The following is a 19,261-nucleotide window of genomic DNA, read 5'->3' on the forward strand; positions in this document are numbered from 1 at the left end:
ACACAGATGACAGGAATGAGTGGACTGAGTGGGAGCGAACCCAGTAGAGAGCACAGGAGGGCGAACTGGAATTGGGGCCATGACAGAAAAAAAAAAAAGAACCATTCTGTTTCTTGTCTGTGTCCACCTGTGCAGCAGCATCACACACACTTAATTTGTCACCTTAATACAGTTGTATTGAATCCATTGAATAACTCACAATGCTTCACCCCCACCCCCCACTGCACCGCTGCTTTCCCTCCTGTCCTACAAAAGCTTTGGTGTTTCTCTATTGTTCTGCGCTTATTCCTGATTAAACCTCCATTTGCACTGGCAATGTAAGAATAGACATCATAACTCAGGTGACATCGATTTAAGTAGGTTTTTTTTTTAAAAAAAAGAAAAAGTTTTTTAATGTTCAGCATTTTTCATGAATAGAATATAAGCACAATGTAAGACACGGACGTGGGACTGAAGGATAAATGTGGGAACATTTTTATAAATGACATCCCAGAACTTAAGACTTTGCTAACAAAAGACTATTCATCAAGACCAGAACACCAAGCTTTACACCCCGTAATAAGTAAACACTTTACATCAAGCAATATTGATCTATTTATTCCACTTATATTTTTCTGCTTACTGCCATTGTGGTGTATTTCCTTTACAGTCTGTTTATTTACTTGTTTTCTGTTGGTGATTTGTCCGTAAGCAATTGCTTTGAGTTAAAAGTAACTATAATTTGTTAGATTTAATAGGACTAATGATATGTTTGGCATTAATCGATGAAAAATAGACAAGTATTTAGTATTTACGATACACACGCTGTATGTATGATAGGAATGAATGCACACAAAGGCTTTTTCAGCGATGCTCTTGTTTCTTGCTGCATCTTCAGCTGCCATATTCATCCCTGATGGCCCAGATGGATATGAAGAGGGAAGATGAATTATGGGAAATGCTTGTGAAGCCTCCCCTCATCCTCTAGATGTCGATTATTTCTTCAGCTAAGGCTTCAGCTCATCTCCATCTCCTACTTTTTAAATATAAATAACTTCCTCTCCTCACATGCAACAAAAAGCCTTTCCTCATCACAGTTTTCTTTAATTCTTTGATTAAGGCTCGTCTTTCTTGTTCGGCGCTCTCGTTCTCCACATGGAAAGCCTCGTGTTTTTGGATGTTGAGTTCCTCTTGAGCGTTGGCCTTCCTCATCATGGACATCTCTTCTTCTTTTTCTACCTTAGAGGTCTTCCATTCATCCATCCATCATCACATCCTCTTCATCCTCAAAGGTTCTCCTTTTTCATGCAATGTGCTGCTTGATCTTTCCTGAAGGTTTCCCGTGGCGCCTTCCTCTCCACCTGGAGAGCTTCCTTCATCTGCATAAGTAAATTTCTCCCAACCACTGGCATCTTTCTTCAGGGTCATTTCTATCGCCTCTCCTCAAATGTTCCTTTCTCTGTGTGTGACAGGGTTTGCCTTGACTTCTTTCTTCGAGGACTCGGTCTCTCCAGTTGGATGGTAGTTGTGGTTTTTTTTGAAGGTCTCTCTTTCTCTTTCTCTCCATGGCTGATCTTTGCATTTCCATGTCCAACTCCTCTTTCTACTTTAGACAACAGTGAAGAGAATTGTCGAGCGTCTTCCTCCATCTGCCCCATCCAGCTTGCCTTTATCCAGAGAAAGATAAAATCCCCCTGGTGTTTCACATGGGAGAACCCCCCCCCCCCATCCTCTCTGCTGCTGCAGCAAAGGGAATAGAAAGTGTGAATCTTCATCATCATCTGTATCCTCAGGCTCATCGATCCCATCACCATCAATAAATATTAAAATTATGAGGGGGAGGAATCAATGACGGTATCGGATAACACCCCACCTGGCTTTGTCCTCTTCTTGGATTGAAATCAGACGCTCAGTGTACATTATGTTGACAAAATGATTCATGTAAATAAGCTGAAATTGTGTTATGCAACCATATTATTTGAGGCTGATCAAAAACTTAAAATACACAGTGAATTTATTTAGAAAACTGTCAAACCTAGAGGGTGTCTTCCTTTTCAGACATTAAACGCAAACCAGAAATAGTTTGTTTATGGCTTGAAAGCAAAAAGAGACAAAAATGGTGCTTTTAAAACAATCATTTACCTTCATAGACAGTCTCCCTAGAAGATGTGTGTATTGTGTTCCACTGTACATTAAAAAAAAAAAGGTGTTGGTTAGTGCCAAAATAAAGTGGGTACTGTCAAAAACGTTATTCAGATACACTCTTTATCTAGTTTTTATGTAATCCCGTTAACAAACAAACGACCTAGACGGTGCAAACCTCCACCAAAGCTCTTCATTTCCTCCAATATGTCTGAATAAACTGCAGGTAGAACCAGTAATGTGTTGCTCTCATGATAGGAATCCTTGACCATGAAAAAACTACCCCCAGAAAAATCATTTTCACTAATGTTGATTTCCCTCCTGATCGATCCCAGCAACTCTTAAAGACGCATCAAATTAACAGTTAATGTTTGAACCTATAGGGGAATGTCTCTAACATTATTATTAGTCATCTGCAAGACCTATAAATGTACACATTTGCGACCACCGAAGCTTCATATGTCCGGATCATGCTTTAATTCTAATTGGATGTCATCTAGTAATCTTTGTCCTACCGTCAGAGTCATGATGCATCGAGCTGGGAGAAATCGTCTCATAAATGCAGTAAAGAATCCGTAAAAAAAAAATTCTGTATCCAGACGATGATCAGGATCATCCTCCAGAATCTAATGGACTGTTCCTTGGACTAAAGCTCATATTAAACTCCTTCCTAACACCTAAAATATACTATAATTATCACTTTGCACTAAACATGATGCACAGCACAGTTATAGACTGACTGACCACTTAAAGCAACACAAGCAATCATCCACCCATTAACACAGACACATATAGAGCAGTGGCACAGACTATCTGCTCATCAGAAGAGATGACTGTTGAAGAAAGCACTCAAACACCAATGGAATAACCACCGGGAGCAATTTGGGTTCCAGATCCTCCGGTACTTTAAGTGGACTACCACTTTACATCCGAGCCGCGGTGAGTAAACTAAAAGTAGAGAAAAGCGTTCATGATTCAACCTGACATGGACGAGAATGTCAGGAAGACATATCATCAGGGTTTGGACTGTCTGTAACAACCTTCTTGTCAGTTTGTCTACTAATAGTTGAGATGTTTCAGTCTGAAACAAATACAGGACTTAATAGATGCTAATAAATAGATAATAATACTAATAAAACAATAGATAATAATAGAAAGTCCACACGAGAGCTGAGGGATGACACAAACAATAAAGCAAAAACATTGCAGACACTAAAGACATTTCACTATACCCATACTTAACTAGGCCTGTTTATTTTTTTTATTTCTATGCCTATTTATGATTTTTTTACGATATTTGTTTTTTCTTGATGGGTTATTTATTAATCTTTCTATTTGGTGTTGTACTACTTTCTATGTGCTGGTGCTTTCTGTGTGCTTTTTCTGTGTTTTGTGTACTCCCTGCGCTGTGTGTGACGGAGAAATTAATTTCCCTGATGGAACCCTCTTAAGGGATAAATAAAGTTACACTCTACCCGACTCTAATAGGGCTGAAAGTGGTTTAAGAAACTAACTAACTGCTATTTAGTGAACTTAACAGATATAATTTCAGTTATTTGCCTCAAGCCTCCAAATCTTAATTAACATTTATCTGCTTAAGAATGCAGAATCTATTGGCAGTGGTCAATATTTTGCTCTCGGATGCATTCTGGTTTCCATTTGTACTTCGCTGGCTGATGAAGAAAGTGTTGGCCCTGACATCCATCAGCTGCACCAACCAGCAGCCACCGCTCGTCTCCCCACAAGCTAAATTACTGTGGGGGCCGTCGTCGCCAGTGGGGTCTGGAAACGAAAGCATCCAAGTCATCAAAATGCAGCAGTAAGAAATTTAACCCCTTAGTAGACAAAGCATTTGTGGACTCAGTTCTGTATCAGCTGATTGGGTCCAAATACCAAATATTAAGCACCCGGAGTCTAAAGGTTCTTTTCATTGTCTTGAATTGAGTCTGTTACGCCGTACTTCCACAGAGAAGCTGAATTAATCAAATGCCTCAGGTTATAAATGGATCATGTGAAGCCCAGTTAGAGACTTCCAATCCCTGTGGACAGAGGTGAGCTCTGAATGGATCCTTCCAAGGTTCTTACAGTAAGTGGGTTTTTTTGTGCAGCTAACTCAGCAAATTAGTTTTGTAGAAGACGAAGACTTGGTTTCCCTTGAAGACTTGTTTTTAGGCGTTATTTTTTAAATCTCTTTGATTACCAGCTACAGATGTTTCTAGTTTTAGTAGATTCAAGCGGCTTCAATCTGTTTCTGCATTTGATTGTTTGTTTTTCCCCCATTAGTCTCATTTTTATGTTTGTTTTATTCATTTTTCATTTTCTTGTGAATGCACTTCTTTTGTTTAAATGACGTTTTAATTTTCCCTCTTATTGTGGCAATTTTTTTTAATGCCCTCTTTCTGGAGTATGAGTATCTTATTTTGAATGACAGTTTAAGCAGAAAACTCCATTGGAACGTACGCATATAAGCTCTAAATAAATTACACTATGGCTGCATACATTCAGACCCCTGCTGTGCAGAGATCTCAGCTGCCATTATACTCGGTATAATCCGAAAACAAAACAGGCATTCCATCCAATTTCACATTAATGGGAACAACTGTTGCGATGAAGTGTATCCACGGATGCTTTCTCTCGTTCGTGACCTTGCTGACACGCGGGTTTTCATCAGCTGACATTTGGCGAGTCTTGTGAAGGCAGGTGTTGCTGATGAGATACTAAATATAATCTCAAGTCTCAAGGCAGCTCTGCTGGCGATGCCGAGCGAACGAATAACTGCTCATTAAAAAATTATGTTCTACGGCTGCATATGTACGTCTCAAGTGCATGGCATCAAGTAGGGACTTGTACGCTTATAGACGGAATAGGATATCTGCGAGATTTTCCTGCGCTGTGATGAGTTTGTAATTACGTAGCCTCCTGCTAAAGAAGTCTTTGTGAGACGTGGACAGATTGGAGGCGGCTCACCCGCATTGTCTGCACCATTAGAGGAGAAATGGGCCTGGTGATGATGCTCTGTCGGGTCTGAGAAGAGAGCTACGCAGTCAGAAGAGGATGGTGATAACACTGAAGGCATCATTTGGATGCAGGTCAGAGTGTTGCAGGTGCCTGACTGACAGTGAATGTGTCAGACGCTCGCGCTGCAGGTGTAGGTCGGAAAAAGGTGAACCTATGTTCGCACTTTGGTGAACAATGAGTCGGAGGACTATTAGGAGCGGGAAGAGCAATGAGGCAGAGCAGGAATGGAAAAGACGTTACAAGAAGCACAACAATTCTCCAAAAAGCAATGGCATTTGTACTCGTGTGCCTCTGCTGAAATAATATTTGACATGTTTTTCTTTTTTAAAGCATAATAGCACGCATATTTTTAGTATTTCTTTTAGTGATATTTTGCACTTTTCCAGTTCAGAAAAAAAAAAAAATTAAATGGGAGACTGAAAAGCGAATGTTGCGTCCAGTGCGCTTTTCAGTCAAGAAGAAAAAAATAAATCAATACAGCCACCTGTAATATGAGAGGCCCTGTGGATATAAAAGAATACATTTGATAACATTTAGTCATAAACCTGCAGGCTATGTTTTATTCTTACTGTGACTGAGTTTGCTTAGCACCTGGAGAGAGCCCACAGCGCTGCTGTGATGGTTAAAGCTCCTCTCCTGCACTGCAATGTTCAATGCCTGGGCATTGTGTGAAGACTAAGTCAAAAGAAGCATTGAGAAATGCCTCAAAGTGATACTCTATCTGTGCAAAGATAATCCCTCACTCTTTCATGAGTGACAGTATAAAAGCTTGACTGTTATGCCATCTTGAAAAGCATGGAGGCTCCATTTATGACACATTCTCGTAACTGCGCTGCGCCGTTGTAGATGTTGAGCCTCTCTCTGGTGCAGAATCTTCTTCAATGAGGCTTTGAGAGCTGTTGGTTGTTGGAAACAATTATATCTTTAATACCAATAGAGTTCAAACAGCAGACTGCTTACCAGCTGGAAAGATGGAGATTGGTCAGGTTCTCTTTTTAAGCTCTCACACTTCCTCCTCCCACGCCTCGACTCTACGCTACTGTGAGGCTCTCTTGGTCAAATATCTGATTTGTGTGAGTCATACCTAGCCTTTATACCCATGAAGGAACATGATGGTTGTCTTAAAATACACCCTTGCATGGCAGCCATGCAGGAGCTTGAACCCAGCACGGAGCTCTGGTGCCGCCGCCATGGGACCAGTATGGAGTGGGAGAGACAAATGGGTGAGGAGAATTAGGATGAGAAAAAAAAGAAGAAGTAGTGGGCAGGAAGAAGGAGACAGCAGAGCGCCGCGTTGGATAAGGGATTATGAAAGCCAAACTTTCTGTCATGCAACACAAAGGCTAGTTCAGGTGTGTGGGCAAATCAAAAAAGAGTGGTGTTTGCGATACCTGTAGCAAAAAAAGCGGTAAATGACAGGAACCATACAGGCTCGCTAAATGTTGTTCAGGTCACATCCTTGGAGAATAACTAGCTGTAAAATAGAGAGATGAGTGGGAGTGTGATGTGCGAGCCCGGTCTGAGTGAAACACTTGAAGGAGAACGAATTCAACAGATGAAGCTACTGCAAAACACATCAAGTAACATAATTTCTTTCTCAAATATGATATGAAGGAAACTGATTTTTTTTTTCTCCTCGGTTACTTTCACCAGAAATACTTTTTTTTCCTTCCTAATCCCAGAAGGATTGCATTCCTATACAGCAGAAAAAGCATCAGTGAAGAAGTTGGGATGGATGGCTGGGTGTAGAAAGCACAAGGTTTTCCACTTTGAAGTGATTTTCATGCATACATAAGTACTTAATTATTACCTAATTATAGAATACTTTTAACCAGGTAGCAAAAAACCCCCCCGATTATTAAAAGATTGAAAGCCCTTCACATGATTGCCCACCACATGATGGAAAATAGAGGCTAAAGACATAAAGAGCTACAGAACAGTGGATGTTAGCCTTCCCAGGTGACCTGTTGCTCCAGATGGATATTAAAGGTTTGTGCTGCATGTGCGATAAGCTATAGCTTTGCTGGACTTAACATTATAAGATAACAATAAAGTCAATGCAGTGTTTACTGACTGTTGTTTCGATTTCCTCTTGTGGCCGAAATTCTCAATTAAAGCAGGTTTAATCAAATGTTCTCAGATGTAGTCATGAAAATAATAATTATGCTTTAGTTCCCACAAGGGGATATTAGAGCGAAACACTAAAACCTGATTCTGCATCTATAGTCGAGTTTTTCGGTTGAATTAAATTAAAATATATGAAATAAATAAAGATAAAATCCTGGTGGTATTACATGTGGCTTTACAACTTGATAGCAGTCGGGGAGCGGTTCTCCGCTGAGGTACTTCATTTTCCCCCTTTGTTTCATTGCAACATAAACCAACAGTCCTTTAATAGTTTGAGACTAACAGTGTGACTTCTTGACTATAAGAATAAACTCCCCCTGAATTTGGAACGACATCAAAATCATTGTTAGATTGATAGATGTAGAAGAAAAATCAATATTTCACTTGTGGAGTTTGAGCTTAGGATCTAGATCCAAATTTTTATGATTGATTCGGTGGCAGGTGCTCGATGGTTTCATCCAGTTTACTGGTCCGGTGGTCCAAAAAATAAAACCTGTTTTGACATGTTCCAAAAAAAAAAAAAGAATGGATCTGAAATTTAAGGGATTTTTTTTACAAGATTTCATTAAAAAGCTGATTCTACTAAAAGACAGACAGACACTGGTGAAAACAATACAGTCAAAACAGGAATATATTTTATTATTAGACAAAGAGTTAATGTGGGAAATAAGTAGAAAATCGGAAAGAAAGGCCAAAGCCAGCAGGGGGGCAATATTTTTGGCGGAGGGCATATTTCTCATCTCATAGGGTGGAAAGCAGCAGCTTGAGGACCTCTCTGGGCAGGAAGTAACTGCTGATCATCTGTGTGGGCGTGTCTGCATGGAGACGGCAGACAGGAAGGGAGGGGAGGAAGAACAGTCAGGAAGACGAGACCGGCTCGTCTCCTGTGGGACAGAAACACACCGAGGGGCGGAGAAGAACGGCGGCGACGCTGAAAGTCACAGGTTGTGTGAGGGCACAATGAGAGAAACACGGCCTCCACAAAAAGGAGATTTGAAGAGAGAAGCGAGGAGACACAGATGGCAAAGGGAGAGTGTGATGGAGGGAGGGAGGAAAATCTGTCAGTTCCCCCCCCCCCACACACACACATCCGCCTTTTGTCCCTGCCTTCTTGGCTGTGCTGGCAGTGCCATGCTCTGGTGAAGAGAGATTACTAAAGCCCAGCCTGAGGTGGCGTGTACGGCCACGCCATCACCGCCGCCTCTGCTGACAAACAGCAAAAAGCATCTAAATGCAAACCGGTTTGTGTCACAGAGATGCTGAGACATGATTTATCAGGACGGATGTAAAAACTTGATAACTTCCCAGATTTCTTTTTACAAGCCTGTTTATTGCGCTGTATCATTTTTGTTTATAGGATATTGACCTTTCCTGGTTTACAACGCTGGGCGACGGAGCCACAAATAAATCTTCTGACCAGGGGATACGTCGCAAAAGCAAAATTTGATTCCATTTGATTCCATTGGTTTTTCCAAATGGCCTCTTTGCCCATTTTTTAAGAGGATTCTGAGAGCGTGGATGTGTTTGTGTTTGTGTTTGTACTGAGGACAATTGGGCCTCCGTCAGCACGAGGTCAGAGTTCTTTCAGAACTTGCTGTCGTTTCCCCTGACATTGTGGGGATTGTTGCATGAAGCCGACTGATGCCCAGATACACTTAGAAGCCAATCATGCCCTGAATAGAAGCTCTGGTATTTCCTGCTGCTGAAGCTGCCTTGGATGCCCTCGCTCTGGCTGAAGCCAGTCATGGGAAACATTTCACCGCCGCTGCTCAACAGTTCATTTGCAGCTGTGTTATTGAGCAAAAAAAAAAAAGATTCCAAATCCAGTCCAGACAACATGAATTTTCTTTTGCTTCATTTTCAACACTGCTGGTGTCTTACTCTTTCTTACCTCCTGTGGAGAAAAAAACTCTCTTTTTGTGAAAGATGCCTTTGGATTTGGACCGTCATACCTTTCGGTTTCCTTTGGAGACATCCTGTCACATCATATCTGCAGATTTTTCCTCCCCTCAGATGGTAAGGATGGATAGATTGCCATTAGCCCAACTGAGAGTAACGGTGCACCATATGCTGCTTATTTTATTTATTTTTCCTTCAAACAACATTTTCCTTTTTGCATTATGAATATGTAGAAGGAAAAAACAGAAACACAGCAGAGCAGCACAACTATAAGCTGCATTTGCAAGTTTTGCTCGGGGCGATTCAGAATCATCACCTTCACATTAGCAGAGCAGGACACTTCAAGCATTAGTCTCTCACCTTTCTTTCTTTTCTCTTTGCTCATGGGCTGCTACAAATGAAAGGGAAAAAAAATGAAAAAAGGAGAGGCTAAGACGCTAATAAACTTCACCCGGCATGCATGCTTATTGTGCATTAGTATAACCTTTACATCACTTAGTCTGAAGATTCTCACTTTATGCCAATAAGCGGATCACTATCCTTCTTGAACCATCTCCAAACCCAGTCTCCTATTTTCTTAATACTTCAGTAAACTAATTTTTATTCAAGGAGGCTGCAGCGTGCTGTGGTGGTGAATCAATAAAACAGTGTCCCCTATAACAGACCTCTGTGTTTCCCTCCATCGATCCTGTCAGCCCAGATACATTTAAGAGCAAGCCAGGCGATTACCCTCAGCAATCCTTACTTTGAGCTATACTGCAGATGACAGGTGCCAGACATCCGCTTTGGGTAATTGTGATACTGAAAGGGGGCGTCGTTAATCATTCTGTCTTGGCCTGATTTCAGTTGCTCGTGATCAGTTCATAGTCATTCTACTCACTGTCGATTCCGGGCTGCGTGCAGGAAACGCCATCGCCCCCTTTTTCAGCTTGTTGCCACCGGAGCGTGGAAGATGTTGACGTGCGAGACGGCATATTCATCGCAGGTTATTTGGATTAAAAAGAGAAGAATTGAACGCGGTCTCGAGTGGAACTGTGAAATGCAAATTCCTAATATAGATGAAGGATTATGAAGAGAAGAAGAATCCAATCAATCATTCCCAGCTAATTATTTACAGAAAATGATTAAAAATGTTAATACCCATTCTCCCCCGACTTATTATCTCTGCTTTATCAATTTCATTAATAAAATTAGAATCTGCTCCAAATTGTTGCAATACAAGCTTATTTAGCTGAAAACTACTTTGGGGATCAATCATGCAACTGTGAATTAAATGGGAAAAGTTTGTCGCTTGTAATTTACTAAAAAACACATAAAGCTCAGAAGGTTTCATTTCGCTTACTTCACAGAAAAGCTTAAATTATTAATTTACATTCCATTTAATCCATCACCAATTGGCTACCAGAAAGAATAGTGACCAAAGTGTTGTATTTGAACTGGTAGTAGCTAATTATCTCCTTGTATCACAATTCCAGCTGATTTAATCCTTGATCCTTTTTTTTTTTTTTTGCCAATCAAGATGTAGCACCTTTAATATCTGAAGGTCAAGTGGTAATTAAAAAAGCACACAGTGAATATGGTAATGTTTGTGCCCCGAGAAGAGGAGATTCCAGGGAATGGAGGGATGGGGAAGTTATTACACAGTAAAAGCCGAGTACAGAGTGCAAAGGCAACCCATTTTTAAGGGTTTCCTGTCACAAAAAGTTCCAGAAAGACAAATGTTCGAGCAACTTTCTGTCCCTGCTGGCTCACAGATAGGAAGTGACTCAACTAACCTACACAACCTTTCGAATCCATAGCAGTGTAGCATAACAGTTCCTTATGAAATGTTTCAGTTTCTTTTTTTTTGGGGGGGGGGGTATTCTTTTTATATGCAAATACTGTGTTGTTGTGTCTTTTTTTCCATTTCTTGGCTGCACTCCCCTCACGAGTCAGTGTTCATTTCAACCCTGGAAGTAATTTAATTTGTGACACTGTCACATTATTCTCACCTTTGACTTTGTTTAATTGCCTCACACATTTTGTGTTTGCTGGTTTTGTGGTGCGACTCGAACCATACTGAACCATTCAGAGTTTGACCCCCCCCCCCATCCTTTGCTCGTCAGTTTGTCAGCTCTGAGTTGTTGACTCCCTTTGAGTTGTGGGTCAAAGCTATAACCCGCTCTCTCTGCTAGTTGAAGCAATCCCATCAGCGAGCTGCTGTGTCCTCATTCCTGCGTTTCCCCAACGTCCCGATCCTTTTGATCAGTCAAACAGAAATGGAGAGCGTTCATGCAGTGCTTAGATTAGACCACGGGAACAGGGTTCAAGAGAAAACCAATGCTTGTCCCTACTTGTGCATTCGCCATCCGGGGGGGGTTTAGCCATTTTGATCCCAGACAGGCAACCAGCTGTGATTGTAATTTCAAACCTAAAACGCGGTTCCTGATGAGATGTGTTGGAGTTTAAGGTCAGGGCAGAGGTAGGTCAGTCCGTAGGGGAATTGGCTTGGGGACTGGGGGTGGGGGGGGCGGCCTGCTTGAGACCAGTGCAGACCACAGAATGGAATGTGGAGTGTGGTTGGAGATGTGCCAGTTCAGCTTCTGGCAACTGCTGAGGTGCCCTTGAGCAATGCACCAAACTCTAAAAATGCCCCCAGGGGCCATCACATCATCATCACTCCAACATTCTCTCTCCATCACGTGTGTGTAGGTCATTTGAGAGAGAGAGAGAGTGTGTGTGTGTGTGTGTGTGTGTAAGGTCGTTCTGGGCCTTTTGAGATCATTTTAGTAATAGACCTCATTTCAGTTTGGTCAGGTCGATCTTAATGCATCTTACTTCAAAATTTATCAAGTTTTCTAGCTCAAGTGAAAAAAAGAGACCTAAACTGTATTTTGATGGAAAGTCAAGCCTTGCATCATTCACACAAATTTAACCTCCGGCCAATTTTTGTTTATAGCTAAAACATCCACTGTGCAAAAGTCAGCTAATAAGCTAGTTAGATAGCAGCTGGCATGTTGACTGTTTCTTTGGGAAACAACAAAGTAAAAAAACTTCACTCTGTTATTTTCTTAGTCTGTTTTCGTTTTAGTCGTACGTCTGTTTGAAACACAATAAAGCTCTGGGATTTTTCATCCTTGTTAGAAAAAAAAAAAAGAGCTCGAGCTAATCAGCTCACAATTTGCATCATCCTCTGATACTTTACATCTAATTACATATTTCCTTTGACTTTATAAGCAATCAGTTCTGATGTTCATGTCACATTCTCTCTGAGGAGTCCAGATTAGTGGCGGGTTTAGCTGACAAAAATCAGTCAGCCCATCAGAGATGGAATACTTTCAGTCATGCCTTTACTTTCCTATAAAAAGAAAATCCATTGCAAAGCAGGTACAATGTTTACCCTGACCTTTACTGATTTGACAAATCCCACAATGACATTGTCAATAAAAAAAGATTTCTAACATCTCTAACTGTGGAATTTTCCAAATTGATTCAGCAAAATTCATCATCTAGTACTTTTTTGTTCCCTGAACAAAAAGACTTTTCACAACATATTTCTTGCTTCAAACTCTGAATTAATTTCGCAAGAATAATATAAAAAATATGAATGTTTTTCTTTTTTTTGTTGAACGTCAACCTTCATCTGGGTGTGTGAGTGGCAAAATAGTTGATCGATGGGCACCATCTGTGCTTTCAGTCAAAAAAAAATCTCTTCATTAATTAAAAAGGGACAGATTTTCTTGTTTTAATGGGATCCATGTAAACACAGACTAAAATACAGTAAACTACTTGATTTACTGCTACAGTTGTTCGCAAGTTAAACTGTTAAAGGGAATTTCTCTTGACAAGAAAAGGAATAGTGTTTTTTTTATCTTGATAAATACAACAAAATGATGACACAAAACCTGGGACTGTGAATTCTCATGTGCTGCATCACTGTTTTCTTCATTTTCTCTTGTCACGCTCAACAAGATAACTCATTTTCCAATATGCCTTTTTGTTTAACGTCAGAAAATTACACAATAATGAGCGCTATTCATCTTTGCACCAACCATGTGACATTTTGCACTGAGTGGTCACTAGCAAAAAATATAGCACGACTTAAATGCCATGGAAACTACTTCTTTAATCAATTCACCTAGTCTAACTTGTATGATACAACACCAGAAAAATGTTCCCTCTTCCTTTTCTAGATCCCTCAGATCAGTTATGCGTCAACAGCCCCGGAGCTGAGCGATGACAGGCGCTATGACTTCTTCTCACGAGTCGTCCCCCCGGACTCATTTCAAGCCCAGGCCATCGTGGACATCATCCGAGCCCTGGGCTGGACGTACGTCTCTACGGTTGCATCAGAAGGCAGCTATGGGGAGAAGGGCGTTGAGGCCTTCACACAGCTCTCCAAAGAAGCAGGTAAAGAAAGGTGACCAGTGATGGACAGTAAAAATAAGTTTTGGTACAATACTGGTAGTCTTCAACATACAAACACAATTGTTTCTGAGAGGTTGTTCTCATAAGCTGAATTGTCCGTAAATCGTTATTTATCGAATTTCTATCCATAATCGGCATTTGAAGTCATTTAAATGTCATTATTGTTATAAGGTTAGGAACCACATGCAGAACACTAGGGGAGAAGTTCACGTTCATAATTTATTCAAACAAGGAAAAAATCCTACAACGGGTTTCAAAAGATCATTAAAGAAACAGAGCAGCACGAAAAATCACAAAAACACCAGGAAATGTGGAGAGTTGAAGTGAACTGAGGTCAGAGCAGAGCTTAAGTAGGGCTGAGCCTGAGTGGAGATGGACAGCAGGTGGCTGTAGCGACACAGGTGACACGAATGAGTGGCAATTACTTTAATACTAAATTACTATTTCCTAGGATTCACCAGAAACTGTTACAGGACATAAAAACAAGACATAATGAAATAGAATAAAGGTAAAGGTTGTTTGGAGTTAAGTTGTTCTCGATTATATGTCGGTTTTCAAAAAAAAAGTTTTTAAAATGAATACATAAAAAACAAAGTTATTTCACCTGCCCAACACAAATATTGGAATAGTAAAATCACTAGAAAACTGTTAAAAGCACATAATATTAAGTTACTGTACAATAAATAATAATATAACATTCAGGTGATAGCTTTGAATTCAAATTAGTTAACAGTAAACTTTTGCTCCTTATAATTGAATTCTTGAGGAAAAAAAACCCCCTTCAAAAGACACTTATTTTTTTTCAAAAATACAGAACATAAAAACAATAGCAGAACAGAACAAGGGGTGTTATTCAGTTAATAGTAACAACAGAATAGAAATAAATGCGTTTAAAGTACATTAAATAAAGGAAGAGAATCTCTGGGAGATATTTCTTCTCCAATCTCTCTAAAATTCTTCAAATTTAGTCTTTTGAAGCCTCAGTGAATAGGTAAGCCTTTCCATTACATGACTTTTTGGAAATTACATCACACCAGTTCTCCAGAGATGAGGCACTAGGCTTAATCCAGTTCTTGGAGATTATTTTCTTTGCTGCCACACTCAATATACCAAATAAGTACCTGGTTTTAATATTCACAGATGTGAAAGGTAAAAAAACCGAATAAGAGTTCGTCTTATCTCCACCAATTTTAAGTGTATCCACCAACAACAGCCAGAATCAGCTGTTGATGTTGACAATCCACTCTACAGTACTGCAGCATGAGCTTAAGAGGAGATATGCTCATATCTCTGAATGTTTGTAAGTCGAACGTTCGTATGTTGAGGAGTACCTGTACATTATTTTTGTTTGTTTCCATGTTTGCATGCATGTGGTTTGCAGCTCATTATGAATGCTTTTGCTGGATGATGATCTGTAGTGCTGTGCAGGGCTGCTAGAAATGTAAGGAAGCCACTTGGAGAGCGGACGCCACGTCACAATAATGAGCCTCACTGAACCCACGTCACTGTTTTTTAAATTTAATTATTTCAGCTTCGTGCTGCACGCACGCTGAGCCGGGGAATCGTTTGAGAATATCTAATGCATTCTCTTCAGCCAACAGAGATCACAAACTGGCAGCTGGTCATTTGGCAGACATGAGCCTGGTTCTACTCTCTGCTTTTTCTTTTTCTTTTTCACTCAAAACTATTTTTCCTGCTTATGAGAATGTTGCTTGGTAATGATGGTAAGTCAGCTTTTGAGGTTAGCAGGATTGTCTGTGGAAAGCAGCCCAATTTTAAATATTTAGTGAGATATTTAGTCTGCAAAAAAAAAAGTTGGGCTTCTTCAGTAAATGTTTCATTTTTCTTTGAAACTATACGATTAAACAGAGATACACGAACCGCAGAGGGGTCTAGACTCTAGAAAACAGGCAATTAGCTCACCGGCTATCAGTCTTGTTTGCTGGCTCCTGTAATGTCGCATTAATGATGATTGTTTAAAGTGGCAATGATCCTTTTTTTCCCCAGCCTTAACAGCTACTTAAGGTTTACATTTGGGTTTTGAAAAGGTTAGAATGAAGATCTTGAAGAGTACTTACATCATGTATTTGCATTCAGATGAGGTTTTGGTGGCTTTGGCTGCAACTGGGCTGAAAATTGTGCACATGCTTGACTCACCAGCTTTTTTCCACATTGACGCTGTTGTGGGCATGTGGTGATGCATGTGAATCAGCAGTGGTTGTTACCAGCAGAGGCCCAGTTGCTACACAACAATGGGGTCTGCTATCTAAATGATGTGGTTAACTCTGCTGTAGAGCGCCGCTTTAGAGACTGGTATTGCAGAAATGCTGCAGTATTTCTATTCGGATAAATGTTGACGATACAATGCAGTCAGGTTTTTTTTTTAATGCACACAAGGTGGTAATAGCTGTGTGTTCAGAATTGCTTCTTTCTTTTTTTTGTCTTTGTGAAAAGCATCATTTAAAGAGGCGAAGAGCTGTGGGAACGACCACGATCCATGATAGCATCTCACAACAACAAGGAGGAAGTACTGTGATGCTTCTCACCTCACCCTCTATGGCTCCCACTGATTTTCCTACATCTGCTGGGAGTGATCTCTTCCTTTTCTAATGCACTAAAGCACGGAAACCTTAAAAATGAGGAAAGCTAATGATATCCCAAGGGCATTGATCAGAAGTCCAGTAGGCATGAATATTTCATCTTTTGTGCGTTTGTGTCCAGCGTGATCACACGTTCGAAACTATAAGGAGCTTTTTGTGACCTTGCAGTTTGCATTGATTGAAAGAAAGCAGCATGCATAGGAACACATAGGGAGAAACGTTGCGGGTTACTTTGGAAGTATAATTTCATCTTATATCCCGCATTAACCAGTGTTGTTTTTTTCTCAGATGCTACATTTCTTATCCTAGGAGCAGTCAACACATTGATATTATTACGACACATGCAATGTGAAAGTGGAAGACATTGTTGATGTTGACTTATGCTGGTGTCACTGTGCTGCATGGCTTTGAAATATTTTGTATTCACACACAAAACGGGATTTATTTCCTCTAATGTATTAATTGTGTAATGGCAAATCTGGGTCTGCACCAGGGCCGCCTGAAATAGAATGAATGGAACGATCACACATCTTTGTGAAAATGGAAAAAAGAGAGAATATTTGTGGGAAAAGTGTGTTGTGAGTAGATTAAATGCGTATTCATTTTTTGCAGATATTATTTGACTAAACAACAACAACAACAACACTGTTGGATGAATGTTTTAGTATAGATGCAAGTTGATCCGGGAGGCCTTGAGATTTCTTTTTTTTTGCAGCTTCCCCAGCTTGGTTGCAGCGAAATGTCAGATGCATTAGTAGAATTCTCGCATCACCACTTCAAGAGGAACCTTCTAGCAGACTAATGCAATATGGCTACCCATTACCCCAAGCTGGAACTGGATAGATGGTCAGCCTATATTGATTTCTTTTTTTTTATTTTTTATTTTTTTGTTGTTGCTGTTGCTCTGCCTTCCCTTCCCTGTTTAGGCGCTGTTCCAATGTGCACCTTCATCCTGGCTCCAGGTGAAGTTGGCAGAGATTGATCTTGTGTGTATTTTACACTTGTCTCACTGGAGTCAGGCCAAAGTAACGGAGTTCAGTTTTCCCATTTGATAGAAAGACTTGCATTTGAGGAAAAAAAAAAACAAAAAAAAAACCCACCCACATGGTATCACTGCTGAATTGATTGCAGCTTGTTGCCAACACGATGCCTTCTTAGATCTAGACTGAAGGTTTTTGGGAGTGGGAAAAAGAACACGAGTAAAATATAGCGCTCATTCTCAGGGAATAAAAAAAATAAATGAGATGATGGCTGAGGAGGAAGCCTGGTTCGTCCGCAAACATTGTAAGTAGGCCATGATATTTGTGTATGACCCTTTGACATTGTCAAATCCCACAGTGACGGTGGAAAGGCACTGAGGATATGGAAAGGCACATATATGTAGAATATGTATGTTAACTGCGTGTCAGCCCATTCTGATGTGCTCCCACGTGTTCAAGGCCAGGAGAAGCGGGTCTGACTCGTGAATGTCGAGGTGATAAATATAATTGCGGCGTTATGGATCCCCTGGAGGGTTTTTTGGCTGGGAAGGTCTTGAATTGGCAGATGGGAAGGGTTGGGGTGGTGGGGGTCAAATCCATCACGAGCCTCTAATTTAAAGGGATTTGTATCTCGCTAAGCAAAAAATGGCAAAAAAAAAAGTGGATTCCTCAACATGTGTGTGCGTTTTCAGAAAGGAGGGCAGTGAGGATAAATAATTTAAGCAGCTCTTGACTTATGGCGTTCACACGGATACCCAAAGAACTTCCAGAGCCCTGATTTAACCATCCTGATCATGAATCTCTACATGTTATCGCATGGGCTCGGGAAAAACATCATACAACATTTATAGGCAAACACAATTTTCTTTCTATTCTCTTTAGCTTCCACACTGACTAAGAACCTGAATTAGGATTGGACGGCGCTGCTTTAATGAACTCTATCAATACCAGGACTCTATCAATATAATCCCGCTGTCTTCAAGAGCGAAACTCTTTTACTCCGGAGCCTGGCATTCGTCTCTTTCACAGCAGATATCTTCAGCTAAGACACACAGTTATTCTTTAAAGCCACTGTTCAAGTGTGGACTCTTTTAAGTCCAAACAATGCCTGCTAGATTGCTGAAGACGGTGTGACCCATGGCACACACACACACACACACACACACACACACACACACACACACACACACTTGAAGTGCAGATATAAAAACACACTCTCATCGTGCCTGTCCTGGCCTGTCTGCCTGCCTGACTGACCGCCTGCTGACTGACAGCCTTATTCTGCAGGCATTCAGTAATTTAGCTGCCCGCCCTCTGCCTGTAGAATACTCTTAAACACGTGCAGCTCTCTCTCTCTTTCTGAAGATGGGATATGCTCCAAATGCTTTTTATCTTCATCAGTGGCTCCTGCGGTCTCTATATTATCGACTGTTGTGACCTATAATATATCTCTGTCCGAGTCTGTTATACTATTATAATTCTTCACGCAAGACTGCAGGGTTTTTTTTTCTTTTCTTTTAAATTGAAAAGATTTTGCTAGTTTGTGTGGGTTGGTTTTTTTTTTTAGCAGGATAACATAAAAAATTACGGGCTGGATTTTAACCGCACAAGTGGAACGGTGTGGCGTTGGGCCACTGAAGAACTCATTAATATCAGGATGCAAAATTAAGTGGATATACAAATTATTTCTCCTCTTTCGGTCGGTAGGATTGGGTTGCGGGTCTAGATCTGTAGCCATACACAGAGATATTTTGCAACTATCATAACGAAAACCAATAAACGAGAAAATGACTTGTCACTAATAAACATTCAGCTCCTTCCCTTTGACATGGCAGCTCATCTCACCCCCCCATTCAGGTGCTCAGGAGCTCCAAAACCTCGTACCAGCTCCCCTGTTTGAACACATCATAATTTCTTCTTCTTAAATTACCTACTAACTGCTACTAACTGCATTTTAAATCTTAATGCTGTGGGCTACACACAAAATAATACATGGTCACAACGTCTGAGCCCATCCCATCTTTCTGCCTCAGATTCATTGCTGTTGCTACTAGAGGTGGAACAAAACAGACGCCTCATTACACCTTCATTGCATTTATATAGAACGGC

General features: G+C 40.5%; 1 protein-coding gene across 2 annotated transcripts in view; it reads left to right on the forward strand.

Annotated features, from left to right (window-relative positions):
- LOC137605713 (metabotropic glutamate receptor 7-like) overlaps positions 1 to 19,261 on the forward strand; it is a 64,560-nt gene that overhangs the window by 16,491 nt on the left and 28,808 nt on the right. For both annotated transcript variants that reach the window (XM_068330420.1, XM_068330427.1), the window contains exon 3: positions 13,338 to 13,554. In XM_068330420.1, coding sequence (XP_068186521.1) covers positions 13,338 to 13,554 — 217 coding nt within the window. The remainder of the gene's footprint in view (positions 1 to 13,337; positions 13,555 to 19,261) is intronic.

Source organism: Antennarius striatus, chromosome 2 (genome assembly GCF_040054535.1).
Source record: "Antennarius striatus isolate MH-2024 chromosome 2, ASM4005453v1, whole genome shotgun sequence".
Lineage (NCBI taxonomy): Eukaryota > Metazoa > Chordata > Actinopteri > Lophiiformes > Antennariidae > Antennarius > Antennarius striatus.